Source organism: Anolis carolinensis, chromosome 1 (assembly GCF_035594765.1).
Source record: "Anolis carolinensis isolate JA03-04 chromosome 1, rAnoCar3.1.pri, whole genome shotgun sequence".
In the NCBI taxonomy this organism is placed as follows: domain Eukaryota; kingdom Metazoa; phylum Chordata; class Lepidosauria; order Squamata; family Dactyloidae; genus Anolis; species Anolis carolinensis.
The window spans coordinates 342,379,389-342,398,091 of record NC_085841.1 but is presented as its reverse complement, the minus strand read 5'-3'; the positions used below and the strand labels follow the sequence as shown (position 1 = coordinate 342,398,091).

Sequence of the window (18,703 nt, the reverse complement as noted above, 5' to 3'; positions counted from 1 at the left end):
CACAGAAAGTAGTTCCACACAGTGGAGAAGTCAGCTCCGACCCAAGTTTAAAACATTACTAAAACACACAATCATTTAAAATACTTTGTATGATACACATATTAATATTAAAACATATTTCCACAGAATACACATTAAAATATACAAACAAAAATTAAGCATAAAGTGGAAGTTTAAAACTTGTCAGTAAAACTGTCTGGGTAGGCCTGCCAGAAGTGATAGATCTTAATCTGTGTCTTAAATTGTGACAGCTGATCTAGCTATCGGAGCTCTACCAGCAGGTCATTCCACAGTCTTGGGGCACAGTCTTGATGAAAAGGTCCTCTGGGTGGTTGTTGCCAATCAGGTTCAGAAGTTGCCCCCCAGAGGACTTAAGTTTGTGGGGTGGATTGTACAGGAGAAGGTGATCCTGTAGGTAACCTGGACCCAAACCATGTAGGGCTTTAAATATCAATACCAACACTTTATACTTTTTCCGGAAACTAATTGGTAACCAGTGGAGTGATTTTAGGATAGGTGTAATATGCTCACTCTTAGATGTTCCTGTAACCAATCTGGCTATTGTATTTTGAACCACCTATAGTTTCCAAACTTGGTACAAAGGTAGCCCAATGTAACACACATTGCAGAAGTCCAACCTTGAGGTTACCAGTGCATGCACTACCATCTTAAGGTCCTCCAAATCTAGGAAGAGGCGCAGCTAACCGATCAGCCAAAGTTGATAGTAAGTACTCCTGACCGTCGCATCTACCTGGGCTGACATTTGGACAGACAGATCTAGGAACACTACCAAGCTTCAAACACAGCCTTTCAAGGGGAGTGTAGCCCCATCCAAAACTGGCTGACACACCTCCATCCCCAGATTAAGACCCTTGATGGCAAGCACCTCTGTTTTGTCTGGATTCAGTTTCAATTTGTTTTTCCTCATTCAGCTTATTACCTCCTCCAGGCATTCCTTCAGTGTAGACACACTATCCTTAGCTGAAGTTGATTTTGAAGGCATGGAGAAATATATTTGGGTGTCATCAGCATACTGATAACATCCCACCCCCATGCCTACCTATGGATGATCTCTCCCAGCAGCTTCATGTAAATATTAAAAAGCATTGGAGATAGAAAGGCACCTTGTGGGATGCCACATAACAGCTCCTTTTTTGAGGAGCAGCTATTCCCAAGCACCACCATCTTGAACTTGCCTGAGTGGTACAACCGGAACCACTGCAGCACAGTGCCTCCGATTCCCAGAAGGACACCATGGTCGATGGTATCAAAGGCCACTGAGAGGTCTAGAAGCATCAACAGGGACACACTTCTTCTGTCAGTGTTGAGACAGAGATCATCCACTAAGGTGACCATAGCAGTCTCAACTTCATTGGGTTGTTGTATGTTTTCCGGGCTGTATGGCCATGTTCCAGAATGTTCCATACAGCCCGGAAAACATACAACAACCCTGTGATCCCGCCATGAAAGCCTTCGACAACACAGTCTCAACTTCGTATCCTACTCTGAAACCAGTTTGAAATGGGTCAAGGAAGTGTATGTCATCCAAGATCGCCTGGAGTTGGATGGCAACTGCCTTACAAATGCTTTTACAAAATAGGGCTTAATTTCTTATTTGGCTTAATTAATTATTTCCATGCTCTGTATATTGCTATAACAACCTGAGGAAGAAGAAAAAATACCCCCCAAAAATGTGCTCCCTCTTATTTAGTGAGCAAGGTATTATCTGTTTGTAGGTATTCTCTGTTGTGGTTCCAATCAGTTTGTGTATGGTTTTTGCTACTACTTTAACATAATGCCAGGCGAAGTCTAGATTTCCTCTTTGTAACAGAAAAGTCATCATGGTTCATTAATTGACTTTAATCTGCTGAAACTAACTGGTATCTTATATCCCTTTCATTCTTAGGTGCTGATATTAATACCCAAGCCAGTGACAAAGCCTCTGCACTCTACGAAGCTGCTAAAAATGGTCATGAGAACATTGTGGAGTTTCTCTTGTCCCAGGGTGCTGATGCTAACAAAGCCAATAAGAATGGGTTATTACCTATTCACATGGCCTCTAAAAAAGGCTATTATAAGTAAGTTACTTCATTTATTTTCAGGATTGTCAGAATTCTTGGCCTCTGTTTAAATATATATTTTGTTAGATCTCAATGCTTTTGCTAAATTTAGACTCTTCTTCCCCAAAACCTGCCCTGGAGGGTTACAAAATCCTTTGGAGCAGGATTTTTGGCACTGTGGAGACCTATAGCAAGAAAGGAGGAAAATAAAGACCGTATCTCGGTACACACCAGTCAGAGTGGTATAATGGTTTGAGTGTGAGAGTACAACTCTAGAGACCAGAGTTCAAGAACCTGGTCACAAAGAGAAATAACTCCTCTAACATTCTTTGCATATGAGTCCCTATGAGTATGATCACATGGCACATTTCCCATTTTGTCTGCAACCCATAGGAACTTGTATGCAAAGTGCATACAGTCAGTAAAAAGGTAAAGGTAAAGGTTTCCCCTGACGTTAAGTCCAGTTGTGTCCAACTCTCGGGGTTGGTGCTCATCTCCATTTCCACGCCGAAGAGCCAGCATTGTCCGTAGACACCTCCAAGGTCATGTGGCCAGCATGACTGCATGGAACGCCGTTACCTTCCTGCCTGAGCGGTACCTATTGATCTACTCACATTTGCATGTTTTCGAACTGCTAGGTTGGCAGAATCTGGAGCTAACAACGGGCGCTCACTCCGCTCCCCGAGTTTGAACCTGGGACCTTTCGGTCTGCAAGTTCAGCAGCTCAGCGCTTTAACACACTGAGCCACCGGAGGCTCCCTATGCAGTCAGTAGCTTTTGTAAAATGGAATCCAAATCATCTCCACCCATAGCCTTTTTCTCAGTACGGCAGAGGTATGGCTTTCCTGTTGTGATTGTACTCGTATATACATCTCATCAGCTGTGCCATTGATGTGTCCCTCAGGGTGTTTTGTTTTGTTTTTTTGGTGGGGAGAGGGTTCCTACCAATTGATTTTCCTTTGTTGAATTAGCCAGCAGTACACTTCTGCGGGCAGTCAGAAAAAAACACTGAGTAAAGCCATTCATATTTTCTACTTTCACATTATTGTTTCCTTTTTTATTTAATTGTTTGAACTGCGCAACTCCATATGAACAGAAAAATATGCTTATCTGTTTCCCCATTGGGGCGGAGGTTACAAACTTGCACAGTTGTGCAAGATCTGGCCCAAAATGTTTTTAAGTTAGACAGTGATGTTGTGCAGGGTTTTTTTGAGGTGATTTGACTAGCAACCTATTTTTTTATATCAGATGTTTAAAGGAAGGCACAGAGACAGGTACATGTCCAGGAGTCAAGGCATGGGGGAGTGGAGGAAAAGCAAGGAGACAGTTGCTCACACAGGAGAGATGCAAGAAACAGTTATGGCTACCCCTTTCAGAGTCCCAACCCAGAAGCTGTGACATAGGAAAACATTGGATGTATTGCAAGTGTGATTTAGTTTGTATGTATCCAGTATGTATCCAGTCCTCAAAAGCCATGGGTTGCTGACAGAAAAAGCATTTCTTGGTTTGAATGTGATAAGGTTCCAAGGCTTTGATCAGCCATGGAAACTCCACTGGATGACCTTTGGCACGTGTGATGACTCATGGGCCTTGTAGTCCTGCTCATGACATTGTAATGCCTGATGAAGAAGAAAACTTGGGTTTTTTACCTTCCCAGTCAGAACTGGAATCTTCTCAGCCAGATCTTTCCCAGGCAGATCTGGGAACCTTGCACCTGCAAGAAAGTTGTGTCCCAGAAGTATGTCAAACAAACCCTGAGCCTACATCTCCCGTGTTCTCTCGCCATGAGTTTTGTAAACAACAGAGGGGTTTGGAAGCAGCTTCGCGCAGGAGTGCGAGGATAGCAGCTAAGAATGTACCCAATTAAGTCTGCTTTTCGTGAGAACCTTTAAGGAGTCAGACATCTGGTCTCAGAGTTTAGCTTTCGTTTCTGGTTCCCAGAGAACTGCTTCGGCGGGAAAGTTAGACTCTATATAGGTGTTTTACCCGCGTAGTAACTTCGCGGAGTCAATTCGTCAGCCTCCGGAGCGAGTTGTGTTTGGACAGCGCGCTCCGTTTCAAGCCTCGTTCCTGCTCAAGCCTTTGCCTGCCTTCCAGCCTTCGCCCCAGTTTCCAGCCTTTGTTTACCTACGGACCTTGCTTGTTTCCCGGGACTATACCTTGCCTTGTATCACGGATTTTACCAAGTTATTCCACGGACCTTGTTCTTGTTCCTTGTTACCTTGTTCCACGTTTTAAGCCTTGCTTCAAGTATCAAGTTATTTCCTAGCCTTGCTCAAGTTTATGGACTAAAGGACCTTGTCATCTCCCCTCACTTTGCCTGGCAAAGTGAGTGTTTCGGTTATTGGATTACAACTTTGGATCATAATATTTCATATTGGACATTGCTTTTTGGGACTAATATTGACCTTTCCTGAAAGGTCTGCTTCTGAACTAACTTTTACATTTATTTTTATTAATCTTATATATTTCCTTAATAAAGATATTAGATTGAATCTGGCCTCTGCGTATGGTTATTGGTGCTCTGTAGCCTGGGTCCTGACAGTTTGACTCCGCCACCCTAAGCACCAATTAACCTCGGCCAGAATGTCTACCGGAACCGTACCTGGGCCGAGCGGCCAGCCGATTACCTACACCATCGACAAAGATGAGGTGGATCGAATCCGTGATAAGCTTAATGCCCAGGATGGAGAAATAAAAGGGTTGAAGGAACGCGGAATCCGTCTACCGGCCATGGCGTTGCCAACCAAGTTTACTGGAGAAGCTTCTAAGGTTCATGTTTTCCGTCGCCAATGCCAAGCTTATCTAGAGGCCCGTGCTGCCGAATTTCCCCAAGAAGACATCAAGGTGGCATGGGTTTACAGTCTTCTAGACGGGCCAGCGGCCAACTGGGCGACGGCACTGTTCGACCAAGCCTCTCCACACCTAAGGTCCGCGCAACGCTTCTTGGACCACCTTAAGGAGACTTGGGGAATCGAGGACAATTTGGAGGCAGCCGGTCACAAACTCCGTCGCCTCTTCCAAGGAGACAGACCTATGTCTCAGTACATAGCCGAGTTCCGAGTGCTGGCCCATAACACTGGCTGGAATGATGTAGCCCTCAGGGGACAATTCCGGGAGGGTCTCAACATCGAAATGCTGGAGGAAATCTCCAAGGTGGATCCTCCCCAGACCCTCGAAGCACTCATTGATCAATGTTTACGGGCTGAAGTCATGATTGCCAACAGGAAACAGTGGGTTCGAGGCCAGAGCGGTAGAGCTGGGGCAAAACCCCCCGCTCCCGCCAGCGTTCAGCCACGTCCAGTGTGGAGACCCCCACCACCAACCCCATACCCCAGAGGAAGCGAGGAGGTGCCGATGCAGTTGGGCAACGTGCGTCCCAGATTAGATGCCGCCGAGAAGGCCCGTCGTCAACGCTTAAACCTCTGTTGGTACTGCGGGAACGGGGGCCACTTCGCCAGAGAGTGCCCAGCCAAAGGGAAGCCCGCCGCCCGTCTTGCGGCGGCGTCCTCCACGGAGACGAAGGCGTCTGAGACGGCTGGCACACAGCCGGCGGGGGAAGCCAACGACCGGGCGTAGAGAGGCTCGCCAACCCGGTCAAAAAACCCGTTCAAGAGCCGCCAACCGGGGTCCTGTTCCTTCTCGTGGTCACCTTATGGTCAGCAAAAAGGGGACCCGTCATGATCCACGCCATGATAGACTCCGGAGCCACCAACAATTTCATTGATAGAGAGTATGCCGACTCTCTGGGATTACAATATCATGATTTCAAGAATGCTCGTGTGGTACAAGCCATAGACGGCCGCCCCCTCAAGACGGGCCCCGTAAGTCAGTGGTCGGAACCCACCAGGATGTGGATAAGGGAACATATGGAAGAGATTTCTTTCTTTGTTACCGAGGTTCCCCATTTCCCTGTGATTTTGGGAATTCCATGGCTGACTCTCCACGACCCAAGCATCTCCTGGTCCAACAGAGAACTGCAGTTTGCTTCACAGTACTGCCAAAACCATTGCCTTGTAGCCAAGGTCTGCCATGCCACAGACACCGAGCCCATCATCACCCTGCCCAAGAAGTACTCCGAGTATTGGGATGTATTCAATGAAAAAGAAGCCGAGAAATTACCCCCACATAGACCTTATGACTGTGCCATTGACCTGGTGGAGGGGGCCCCGATCCCGCGAGGGCACCTATACTCCCTGACTGAACCAGAGCAAGAAGCTCTCAGGGAATTCATAGAGACAAACCTTCGTAAGGGATTCATTAGACCCTCTCAATCCCCAGCCGCCTCCCCAGTGATGTTTGTGAAGAAGAAGTCAGGGGAACTACGCTTGGTGGTGGACTACAGAGCATTGAACAATATCACCAAGCGGAACAGCTATCCCCTGCCCTTAATCTCGGATCTACTGGATCGGCTTCGAGGAGCCAAGGTTTACACCAAGCTGGATCTTCGGGGGGCTTACAACTTAGTTCGCATCAGAGAAGGGGACGAGTGGAAGACCGCCTTCCAGACCAAATTCGGATTATTCGAGTCCCGAGTTATGAATTATGGATTATGCGGAGCTCCCGCAACGTTCCAGCATTTTGTCAATGACATTTTTCAGGACTATCTAGATAGGTTCTTGATAATCTACCTGGACGATTTTTTGGTGTTTTCTAGATCACAATCAGAACATGAGAACCACGTCAAAATGGTGTTACAACGATTGCGGGATCATGGACTTTATGCCAAGCTGGAAAAATGCGCTTTTGATCTACAAGAGGTAGATTTCCTTGGATACCGTATCTCGCCTCTAGGGCTCTCCATGGATCCAGCCAAGGTTTCAGCAGTATTGGAATGGCGGGCGCCAACTAACAAGAAAGAGGTGCAGCGTTTCTTGGGGTTCGCGAACTATTACCGCAAGTTCATTCCAGATTTTGCCCGCTGGTCTGACCCAATCACTAGCTGCATCCGTGGAAAACAGCCCTTCCGCTGGACTGATCAAGCAGAGAAAGGGTTCCAGCAACTAAAGAAATTATTCACGTCCCAGCCAATTCTACAGCACCCAGATCCTGGAACCCCTTTTGTTGTGCAAGCGGACGCCTCTGATGTGGCGATTGGGGCTGTACTCTTACAACCGGTGGGAGACCACCTTCGTCCCTGTGCCTTTTACTCCCGTCAACTAACCACACCAGAGAGAAATTACACCATTTGGGAAAAGGAACTACTGGCCATAAAGGCAGCCTTTGAAACTTGGAGACATTGGCTAGAAGGGGCCAAATTTCCCATTGAAGTCCACACTGATCATCGAAATCTAGAACATCTAAGAACTGCCCGCAAACTAAATCAGAGGCAGCAACGTTGGGCTTTGTTCTTTGAACGTTTCAACTTCCAGATTCATTATGTGACCCCAGCCCAAACCAAGCAAGCAGACGCCCTGTCACGTAAACCGGAATACGCTGCAGGACGCAAGGAGACCTTTGAATCCCAATTACTACAACCCGAGAACTTTGCCACGCTCACAGTGGGGAACACCAAATCCACTCCCATTGGTTCAACTTCCTCTACTCCAGGACCCATCTGTGCTCAAGAAATCAGGGCTAGTCAGCAAGCAGATGCCTGGGCGCAGGACCAACTTCGTCAAGGTCTGCATTTTCCCTTTTCGCTTAAAGATGGACTGCTATGCTATAGAAATCATGTTTATATCCCACCCGGACCGGGCAGGGAAAAAGCGCTTCGTCTGTGTCATGACTGCAAACCAGCAGGGCATTTCGGACTATTTAAAACCATGCATCTGATCCTAAGGGATTTTTGGTGGCCCAAGATCCGCAAAGATGTGGAAAAATATGTCAACACCTGCCCAGTATGCCAGCGCTCCAAGATAAGAAGGGAGAAGCCCTCAGGGCTTCTGCATCCCCTTCCTACCCCATCTCGGCCATGGGAAATAATTTCTGCGGATTTCATCACTGACCTACCACCTTCCTGTGGATTCACCACGATCCTAGTGGTGGTGGACCTTTTCACCAAGTTAGCCCATTTCATTCCCTGTGAAGGTCTTCCCACGGCCAAAGAGACTGCAGATCTATTCCTTCTACATGTTTTCAGACTACATGGATTGCCCAAGAGTTTAGTCACAGACCGTGGATCTCAATTCACCTCTCGTTTTTGGAAGGCACTACAAAAACTATTGGGCATAGACTCTCGCTTATCTTCAGCTCATCATCCCCAAACAGATGGACAAACGGAGCGCACCAACGCCACTTTGGAGCAGTATCTTCGCTGTTATGTAAACTACCAACAGGACAATTGGGCTTCTCTGTTACCACTGTCAGAGTTTGCCTATAACAATGGAGTTCAAGCTTCTACAAAAGAAACGCCGTTCTTTGCAAACTACGGCTTCCATCCACGTTTCTTTCCCCCTGTCATTGAAACTTCAGAAGTTCCCGCAGCAGAGGATTGGCTGCAGGAACTCACAGCGGTACAACAACTTTTGCTCCAGCAACTAGACCAAGCCAAGGAGGACTATAAACGCCACGCTGACAAACATCGCCAGCCGGGCCCCGAAATCAAGGTAGGAGATCGGGTTTTTCTGTCCACTCGCTTTCTGCCCTCCCACCGCCCTTGCCGGAAGTTAGATGCCCGTTTCATTGGCCCCTATCCAGTGGTGGCGCAATTAAACCCCGTGACTTTCAAACTTCAACTTCCGCGTTCAATGCGCATTCACCCAGTGTTTCACCGCTCCCTGCTCCTTCCGGCGGATGGTGTGCGGCCAGATGTAGACCGGCCGGCCCCTGTCCCTATTTTGGTGGATGGGGAGGACGAGTTCGAGGTTCAAGACATTTTGGATTCTCGCTTTCACCGCCGCCGCCTGCAATATCTCATTGACTGGGTGGGTTTTGGCCCTGAGGAACGCTCTTGGGAAGACGCCTCCACTGTCCATGCTCCTGATCTAACCCGTCGCTTTCATCAGACCTATCCCGCCAAACCACGACCTCGCGCCTCGGGGAGAGAGTCCCAGTTTGGGAGGGGCCTTGAGGAGGGGGATAGTGTGATGACTCATGGGCCTTGTAGTCCTGCTCATGACATTGTAATGCCTGATGAAGAAGAAAACTTGGGTTTTTTACCTTCCCAGTCAGAACTGGAATCTTCTCAGCCAGATCTTTCCCAGGCAGATCTGGGAACCTTGCACCTGCAAGAAAGTTGTGTCCCAGAAGTATGTCAAACAAACCCTGAGCCTACATCTCCCGTGTTCTCTCGCCATGAGTTTTGTAAACAACAGAGGGGTTTGGAAGCAGCTTCGCGCAGGAGTGCGAGGATAGCAGCTAAGAATGTACCCAATTAAGTCTGCTTTTCGTGAGAACCTTTAAGGAGTCAGACATCTGGTCTCAGAGTTTAGCTTTCGTTTCTGGTTCCCAGAGAACTGCTTCGGCGGGAAAGTTAGACTCTATATAGGTGTTTTACCCGCGTAGTAACTTCGCGGAGTCAATTCGTCAGCCTCCGGAGCGAGTTGTGTTTGGACAGCGCGCTCCGTTTCAAGCCTCGTTCCTGCTCAAGCCTTTGCCTGCCTTCCAGCCTTCGCCCCAGTTTCCAGCCTTTGTTTACCTACGGACCTTGCTTGTTTCCCGGGACTATACCTTGCCTTGTATCACGGATTTTACCAAGTTATTCCACGGACCTTGTTCTTGTTCCTTGTTACCTTGTTCCACGTTTTAAGCCTTGCTTCAAGTATCAAGTTATTTCCTAGCCTTGCTCAAGTTTATGGACTAAAGGACCTTGTCATCTCCCCTCACTTTGCCTGGCAAAGTGAGTGTTTCGGTTATTGGATTACAACTTTGGATCATAATATTTCATATTGGACATTGCTTTTTGGGACTAATATTGACCTTTCCTGAAAGGTCTGCTTCTGAACTAACTTTTACATTTATTTTTATTAATCTTATATATTTCCTTAATAAAGATATTAGATTGAATCTGGCCTCTGCGTATGGTTATTGGTGCTCTGTAGCCTGGGTCCTGACAGTTTGACTCCGCCACCCTAAGCACCAATTAACCTCGGCCAGAATGTCTACCGGAACCGTACCTGGGCCGAGCGGCCAGCCGATTACCTACACCATCGACAAAGATGAGGTGGATCGAATCCGTGATAAGCTTAATGCCCAGGATGGAGAAATAAAAGGGTTGAAGGAACGCGGAATCCGTCTACCGGCCATGGCGTTGCCAACCAAGTTTACTGGAGAAGCTTCTAAGGTTCATGTTTTCCGTCGCCAATGCCAAGCTTATCTAGAGGCCCGTGCTGCCGAATTTCCCCAAGAAGACATCAAGGTGGCATGGGTTTACAGTCTTCTAGACGGGCCAGCGGCCAACTGGGCGACGGCACTGTTCGACCAAGCCTCTCCACACCTAAGGTCCGCGCAACGCTTCTTGGACCACCTTAAGGAGACTTGGGGAATCGAGGACAATTTGGAGGCAGCCGGTCACAAACTCCGTCGCCTCTTCCAAGGAGACAGACCTATGTCTCAGTACATAGCCGAGTTCCGAGTGCTGGCCCATAACACCGGCTGGAATGATGTAGCCCTCAGGGGACAATTCCGGGAGGGTCTCAACATCGAAATGCTGGAGGAAATCTCCAAGGTGGATCCTCCCCAGACCCTCGAAGCACTCATTGATCAATGTTTACGGGCTGAAGTCATGATTGCCAACAGGAAACAGTGGGTTCGAGGCCAGAGCGGTAGAGCTGGGGCAAAACCCCCCGCTCCCGCCAGCGTTCAGCCACGTCCAGTGTGGAGACCCCCACCACCAACCCCATACCCCAGAGGAAGCGAGGAGGTGCCGATGCAGTTGGGCAACGTGCGTCCCAGATTAGATGCCGCCGAGAAGGCCCGTCGTCAACGCTTAAACCTCTGTTGGTACTGCGGGAACGGGGGCCACTTCGCCAGAGAGTGCCCAGCCAAAGGGAAGCCCGCCGCCCGTCTTGCGGCGGCGTCCTCCACGGAGACGAAGGCGTCTGAGACGGCTGGCACACAGCCGGCGGGGGAAGCCAACGACCGGGCGTAGAGAGGCTCGCCAACCCGGTCAAAAAACCCGTTCAAGAGCCGCCAACCGGGGTCCTGTTCCTTCTCGTGGTCACCTTATGGTCAGCAAAAAGGGGACCCGTCATGATCCACGCCATGATAGACTCCGGAGCCACCAACAATTTCATTGATAGAGAGTATGCCGACTCTCTGGGATTACAATATCATGATTTCAAGAATGCTCGTGTGGTACAAGCCATAGACGGCCGCCCCCTCAAGACGGGCCCCGTAAGTCAGTGGTCGGAACCCACCAGGATGTGGATAAGGGAACATATGGAAGAGATTTCTTTCTTTGTTACCGAGGTTCCCCATTTCCCTGTGATTTTGGGAATTCCATGGCTGACTCTCCACGACCCAAGCATCTCCTGGTCCAACAGAGAACTGCAGTTTGCTTCACAGTACTGCCAAAACCATTGCCTTGTAGCCAAGGTCTGCCATGCCACAGACACCGAGCCCATCATCACCCTGCCCAAGAAGTACTCCGAGTATTGGGATGTATTCAATGAAAAAGAAGCCGAGAAATTACCCCCACATAGACCTTATGACTGTGCCATTGACCTGGTGGAGGGGGCCCCGATCCCGCGAGGGCACCTATACTCCCTGACTGAACCAGAGCAAGAAGCTCTCAGGGAATTCATAGAGACAAACCTTCGTAAGGGATTCATTAGACCCTCTCAATCCCCAGCCGCCTCCCCAGTGATGTTTGTGAAGAAGAAGTCAGGGGAACTACGCTTGGTGGTGGACTACAGAGCATTGAACAATATCACCAAGCGGAACAGCTATCCCCTGCCCTTAATCTCGGATCTACTGGATCGGCTTCGAGGAGCCAAGGTTTACACCAAGCTGGATCTTCGGGGGGCTTACAACTTAGTTCGCATCAGAGAAGGGGACGAGTGGAAGACCGCCTTCCAGACCAAATTCGGATTATTCGAGTCCCGAGTTATGAATTATGGATTATGCGGAGCTCCCGCAACGTTCCAGCATTTTGTCAATGACATTTTTCAGGACTATCTAGATAGGTTCTTGATAATCTACCTGGACGATTTTTTGGTGTTTTCTAGATCACAATCAGAACATGAGAACCACGTCAAAATGGTGTTACAACGATTGCGGGATCATGGACTTTATGCCAAGCTGGAAAAATGCGCTTTTGATCTACAAGAGGTAGATTTCCTTGGATACCGTATCTCGCCTCTAGGGCTCTCCATGGATCCAGCCAAGGTTTCAGCAGTATTGGAATGGCGGGCGCCAACTAACAAGAAAGAGGTGCAGCGTTTCTTGGGGTTCGCGAACTATTACCGCAAGTTCATTCCAGATTTTGCCCGCTGGTCTGACCCAATCACTAGCTGCATCCGTGGAAAACAGCCCTTCCGCTGGACTGATCAAGCAGAGAAAGGGTTCCAGCAACTAAAGAAATTATTCACGTCCCAGCCAATTCTACAGCACCCAGATCCTGGAACCCCTTTTGTTGTGCAAGCGGACGCCTCTGATGTGGCGATTGGGGCTGTACTCTTACAACCGGTGGGAGACCACCTTCGTCCCTGTGCCTTTTACTCCCGTCAACTAACCACACCAGAGAGAAATTACACCATTTGGGAAAAGGAACTACTGGCCATAAAGGCAGCCTTTGAAACTTGGAGACATTGGCTAGAAGGGGCCAAATTTCCCATTGAAGTCCACACTGATCATCGAAATCTAGAACATCTAAGAACTGCCCGCAAACTAAATCAGAGGCAGCAACGTTGGGCTTTGTTCTTTGAACGTTTCAACTTCCAGATTCATTATGTGACCCCAGCCCAAACCAAGCAAGCAGACGCCCTGTCACGTAAACCGGAATACGCTGCAGGACGCAAGGAGACCTTTGAATCCCAATTACTACAACCCGAGAACTTTGCCACGCTCACAGTGGGGAACACCAAATCCACTCCCATTGGTTCAACTTCCTCTACTCCAGGACCCATCTGTGCTCAAGAAATCAGGGCTAGTCAGCAAGCAGATGCCTGGGCGCAGGACCAACTTCGTCAAGGTCTGCATTTTCCCTTTTCGCTTAAAGATGGACTGCTATGCTATAGAAATCATGTTTATATCCCACCCGGACCGGGCAGGGAAAAAGCGCTTCGTCTGTGTCATGACTGCAAACCAGCAGGGCATTTCGGACTATTTAAAACCATGCATCTGATCCTAAGGGATTTTTGGTGGCCCAAGATCCGCAAAGATGTGGAAAAATATGTCAACACCTGCCCAGTATGCCAGCGCTCCAAGATAAGAAGGGAGAAGCCCTCAGGGCTTCTGCATCCCCTTCCTACCCCATCTCGGCCATGGGAAATAATTTCTGCGGATTTCATCACTGACCTACCACCTTCCTGTGGATTCACCACGATCCTAGTGGTGGTGGACCTTTTCACCAAGTTAGCCCATTTCATTCCCTGTGAAGGTCTTCCCACGGCCAAAGAGACTGCAGATCTATTCCTTCTACATGTTTTCAGACTACATGGATTGCCCAAGAGTTTAGTCACAGACCGTGGATCTCAATTCACCTCTCGTTTTTGGAAGGCACTACAAAAACTATTGGGCATAGACTCTCGCTTATCTTCAGCTCATCATCCCCAAACAGATGGACAAACGGAGCGCACCAACGCCACTTTGGAGCAGTATCTTCGCTGTTATGTAAACTACCAACAGGACAATTGGGCTTCTCTGTTACCACTGTCAGAGTTTGCCTATAACAATGGAGTTCAAGCTTCTACAAAAGAAACGCCGTTCTTTGCAAACTACGGCTTCCATCCACGTTTCTTTCCCCCTGTCATTGAAACTTCAGAAGTTCCCGCAGCAGAGGATTGGCTGCAGGAACTCACAGCGGTACAACAACTTTTGCTCCAGCAACTAGACCAAGCCAAGGAGGACTATAAACGCCACGCTGACAAACATCGCCAGCCGGGCCCCGAAATCAAGGTAGGAGATCGGGTTTTTCTGTCCACTCGCTTTCTGCCCTCCCACCGCCCTTGCCGGAAGTTAGATGCCCGTTTCATTGGCCCCTATCCAGTGGTGGCGCAATTAAACCCCGTGACTTTCAAACTTCAACTTCCGCGTTCAATGCGCATTCACCCAGTGTTTCACCGCTCCCTGCTCCTTCCGGCGGATGGTGTGCGGCCAGATGTAGACCGGCCGGCCCCTGTCCCTATTTTGGTGGATGGGGAGGACGAGTTCGAGGTTCAAGACATTTTGGATTCTCGCTTTCACCGCCGCCGCCTGCAATATCTCATTGACTGGGTGGGTTTTGGCCCTGAGGAACGCTCTTGGGAAGACGCCTCCACTGTCCATGCTCCTGATCTAACCCGTCGCTTTCATCAGACCTATCCCGCCAAACCACGACCTCGCGCCTCGGGGAGAGAGTCCCAGTTTGGGAGGGGCCTTGAGGAGGGGGATAGTGTGATGACTCATGGGCCTTGTAGTCCTGCTCATGACATTGTAATGCCTGATGAAGAAGAAAACTTGGGTTTTTTACCTTCCCAGTCAGAACTGGAATCTTCTCAGCCAGATCTTTCCCAGGCAGATCTGGGAACCTTGCACCTGCAAGAAAGTTGTGTCCCAGAAGTATGTCAAACAAACCCTGAGCCTACATCTCCCGTGTTCTCTCGCCATGAGTTTTGTAAACAACAGAGGGGTTTGGAAGCAGCTTCGCGCAGGAGTGCGAGGATAGCAGCTAAGAATGTACCCAATTAAGTCTGCTTTTCGTGAGAACCTTTAAGGAGTCAGACATCTGGTCTCAGAGTTTAGCTTTCGTTTCTGGTTCCCAGAGAACTGCTTCGGCGGGAAAGTTAGACTCTATATAGGTGTTTTACCCGCGTAGTAACTTCGCGGAGTCAATTCGTCAGCCTCCGGAGCGAGTTGTGTTTGGACAGCGCGCTCCGTTTCAAGCCTCGTTCCTGCTCAAGCCTTTGCCTGCCTTCCAGCCTTCGCCCCAGTTTCCAGCCTTTGTTTACCTACGGACCTTGCTTGTTTCCCGGGACTATACCTTGCCTTGTATCACGGATTTTACCAAGTTATTCCACGGACCTTGTTCTTGTTCCTTGTTACCTTGTTCCACGTTTTAAGCCTTGCTTCAAGTATCAAGTTATTTCCTAGCCTTGCTCAAGTTTATGGACTAAAGGACCTTGTCATCTCCCCTCACTTTGCCTGGCAAAGTGAGTGTTTCGGTTATTGGATTACAACTTTGGATCATAATATTTCATATTGGACATTGCTTTTTGGGACTAATATTGACCTTTCCTGAAAGGTCTGCTTCTGAACTAACTTTTACATTTATTTTTATTAATCTTATATATTTCCTTAATAAAGATATTAGATTGAATCTGGCCTCTGCGTATGGTTATTGGTGCTCTGTAGCCTGGGTCCTGACAGCACGTCACACTCTCTCCGTCTCAGAGTAAGGCAAAGGCAACTCCCTTCTGAACAAATCTTGCTAAGAAACCACTGTGACGGGTTTGTTTTAAAGTAATAAGTTGGAAACAATTTGAGGGTACACAACAACTACCACAAAAGTACATTATTAAATATTAGCCACTGATTCGAGTTGGAACTGTCCTTGACCTTATTTATTTAGTCCCGAACAACCTAAGCTATCCCTCACTTCCCAATGTGTTAGGGACTGGCACCATATCTCTACACAGGGAGTGCATCTGTTTCTTTCTTTCCTGAAAATTTGCTGTGGACTAGCAGGCAACGTCTCATGGACCAGCACCAGTCCAGTCCACAGGCTAAAACTTTGAATAGCACTGATCCAGTTCAGAGCCTTGCTTGATGCAGGAATCTTGCAGTTAGAGTATACTTAGTTAAAGACTCTTATATTTGTATTTCAGTATCTCCAGCAAAGGAATTGAAATCTTTGTGGGTAAAATGTTAGTGGAGTGCTTCCAGTAATAGAACAGGAGCCAAAATTCGTTATATATATTTTTTTTTCAGGGTAAAATAATATTACTGAAGCAAAGTTGTGATTATGCTATTGGACCCCTCTCTACTCCAACTCCAAGCAACCAAGCAAACAAGCAAGACCCCAAGCAGCATTACATTGTGCAAAAGTTGGTTTAAAGATACAAAAAATTTTAAAATCAAACAGTAGTTTAAAAGCTGTGAAATGAAAGAGCTTTCCATCAGTAGTGACTCAGGCCAAGTATCTAAAGTACAAACCTTGCCTCCCTCCTTTTTGGCCAGTTATTATTAATCCCTTTGGTATTTTGAATAACAACACTGTTCACGGCAATCTCTCTATTTAATCATGTGGATTGAATATGTCATTCTGTAGGAATCCTGTGTTCAGAGTCACTGCCAGGAAATAAAAGCCCCATAACATTAAATAGGCCAGGGAGATATATATGTTCTTGCTGATCATTTGTTTATTATACACAATTGTCTCCTTTTGTTTTCAACTTCTTGAATTTAGTGAAATATTACTTACAGTTATTAGCATCTATGATCAAGAAATTGTTGGTGATTAATTTCTTGTGTATTGGTATCTGGATATACATATACTGACAATGGGATTTCCATCTGTTTTACCAAGAAATAATGGGTTCCATGTTGGGAAATAAAAGCAGTATATAAACTGAATAAATCAGTAAAGCAGGGCTTGTGGATGAGCCTATTATTATGGAAGGGAGGGGAAAAGGCTAACAAAGAGACAAAAAAGATGTTCAGATAAAAAGAAGATGACCATCAATTTGTATACGGAGTTTGAAAGATTTCTACAATCATATAAAAGGTCTTATACCACAATATACCTACCTACCTCCACACAAACAGACTTCAGGATAATATTTACATGAGTATAACTTCTTTTAAATGTTTATATAAAATCTTTTAAACTTCATGTATGAACTGATGGTATGATTAGTTCAGTTTTTAGAAATATATTTCAGTGCATTCTTATCCAAAGCTGTGATCAAAATAGTCATTTCAAGTTAAGGCAGTTCATGTTTTATAAATCAGTTTAATAAAATCCTTTGAGTTTATTTTATAAGCATGAACATATATTTATCATTCATATATATATATATATATATATATATATATATATATATATATATTCAAACTATGTATACATTGATGCTCTTTTTTTTTGCTTGGAATATAGTAAGTATTATGCACTTTATCCATCAGCCCTATCCTCAAAACTGATTTGTACCAATCCATCCATCCATGCCCAAGAACTGACAATTATTTCAGGTTTATTGGTTGGTTTGATGGTTGTTTTATATTTTGTTATAATGTTCCTGTTTTATTCTATTTTATGCTATTATCTATATACTTAGCATGTTATATTTTAACTACATTGATTGGGCTCATCTCCATGTAAGCCTCCCCAAGTTCCTTCGCGGAGATGGAGGCAGGGTACAAAAATAAAATTATTATTATTATTATTATTATTATTATTATTATTATTATTATTATTATTAAGTATGTACATCACATCACTCACATAAAGACTCAAAAAGAAGGAAGAAAGTAGTGATAGGCAGAAACATCTTCCAATCAATTCACATCACTCTGTGCTTATATCAGCAGCCATGTATGGAATAATTTTTCTGAAGACCGCTTCATTAGAAGTATACATTTAATGGTTAAACTCATGTTTGAAAGATTAGAGACCACTTTCTGATAGATGCAATATAAGGATGACAGAGATTCAGATTAGTTTCTATCGTATGCATGGTAATAAAAAAAAGGATACTGCTCATATGCATTAGCCAGTACCTTCATCGAAACAATAGCTGCATTGTGGTAGTTGTTATTTAACCTTCTCTTAAATGGTACCAAACCAAACTAAATTACCAAACTACAACTCCCAGAGTTCCATAGCATCTGGCTATGGCAGTTAAAAGTTGTGTAAAACTGTGTTAATTCTATCATGCAGATGCACACAATGACAAGAAGCCATTCAAAACTGTAGTGTCTTTTTAATTCAGCCTGCATGAGCGAGAAAGCCATCTCAAACCATACATTTTAATACATCCCAATAAATTGTAAGAGGATGACTAATGCTGTACTGGAATTATTCCCCTTTCAGCACTGTGTGTGACATTTCAGCTATTATAGCTATTACAAAACATTTATTAGCACTGGACACCTGCCAGCTAAAGAGCACCCTGCCTTCCAGGGAGCATCACTGCTGGGGTGAGGTCAGGCTCTCTGTTTTGAGATATGATCTGTACATGAATTTCCTCAGGGAGCTTTGTTATTTCTTTCCGATGAGGGCATAATGTCTTGAGAGCAAGGGTAAAGGCAAGTAGACACGCTGGGAGTTTTTCTTCCTTTTTCATTAGGAAAAAATGCTTTGTCTGTTAAGACCAGGGATGAGGAACCTTTGGCCCTCCAGATGTTTTGACATAGATTCCAGTCAGCCCCATGCAGATGGGCAACAGTAAAAGATTATACAGGCCAAAACAACCCAGAGTGCAATGATTTCCCCTCCTTAGCTTAGACTTTTTCTCAGCTTTAACTCGGTAATATGTACAACAAGCCTGTCTTAAGCCAGAATTGTTCAAGAAAATTTTAGATATTGTCATTCACTCTACCTCTCTGTCTATTCCTTTCTTGAG

General features: G+C 46.3%; 1 protein-coding gene across 3 annotated transcripts in view; it reads left to right on the top strand.

Annotated features, from left to right (window-relative positions):
• Positions 1–18,703, top strand: part of asb2 (ankyrin repeat and SOCS box containing 2) — a 50,388-nt gene that overhangs the window by 19,817 nt on the left and 11,868 nt on the right. For all 3 annotated transcript variants that reach the window (XM_008110534.3, XM_008110474.3, XM_062968421.1), the window contains one exon: positions 1,907–2,078. In XM_008110534.3, coding sequence (XP_008108741.1) covers positions 1,907–2,078 — 172 coding nt within the window. The remainder of the gene's footprint in view (positions 1–1,906; positions 2,079–18,703) is intronic.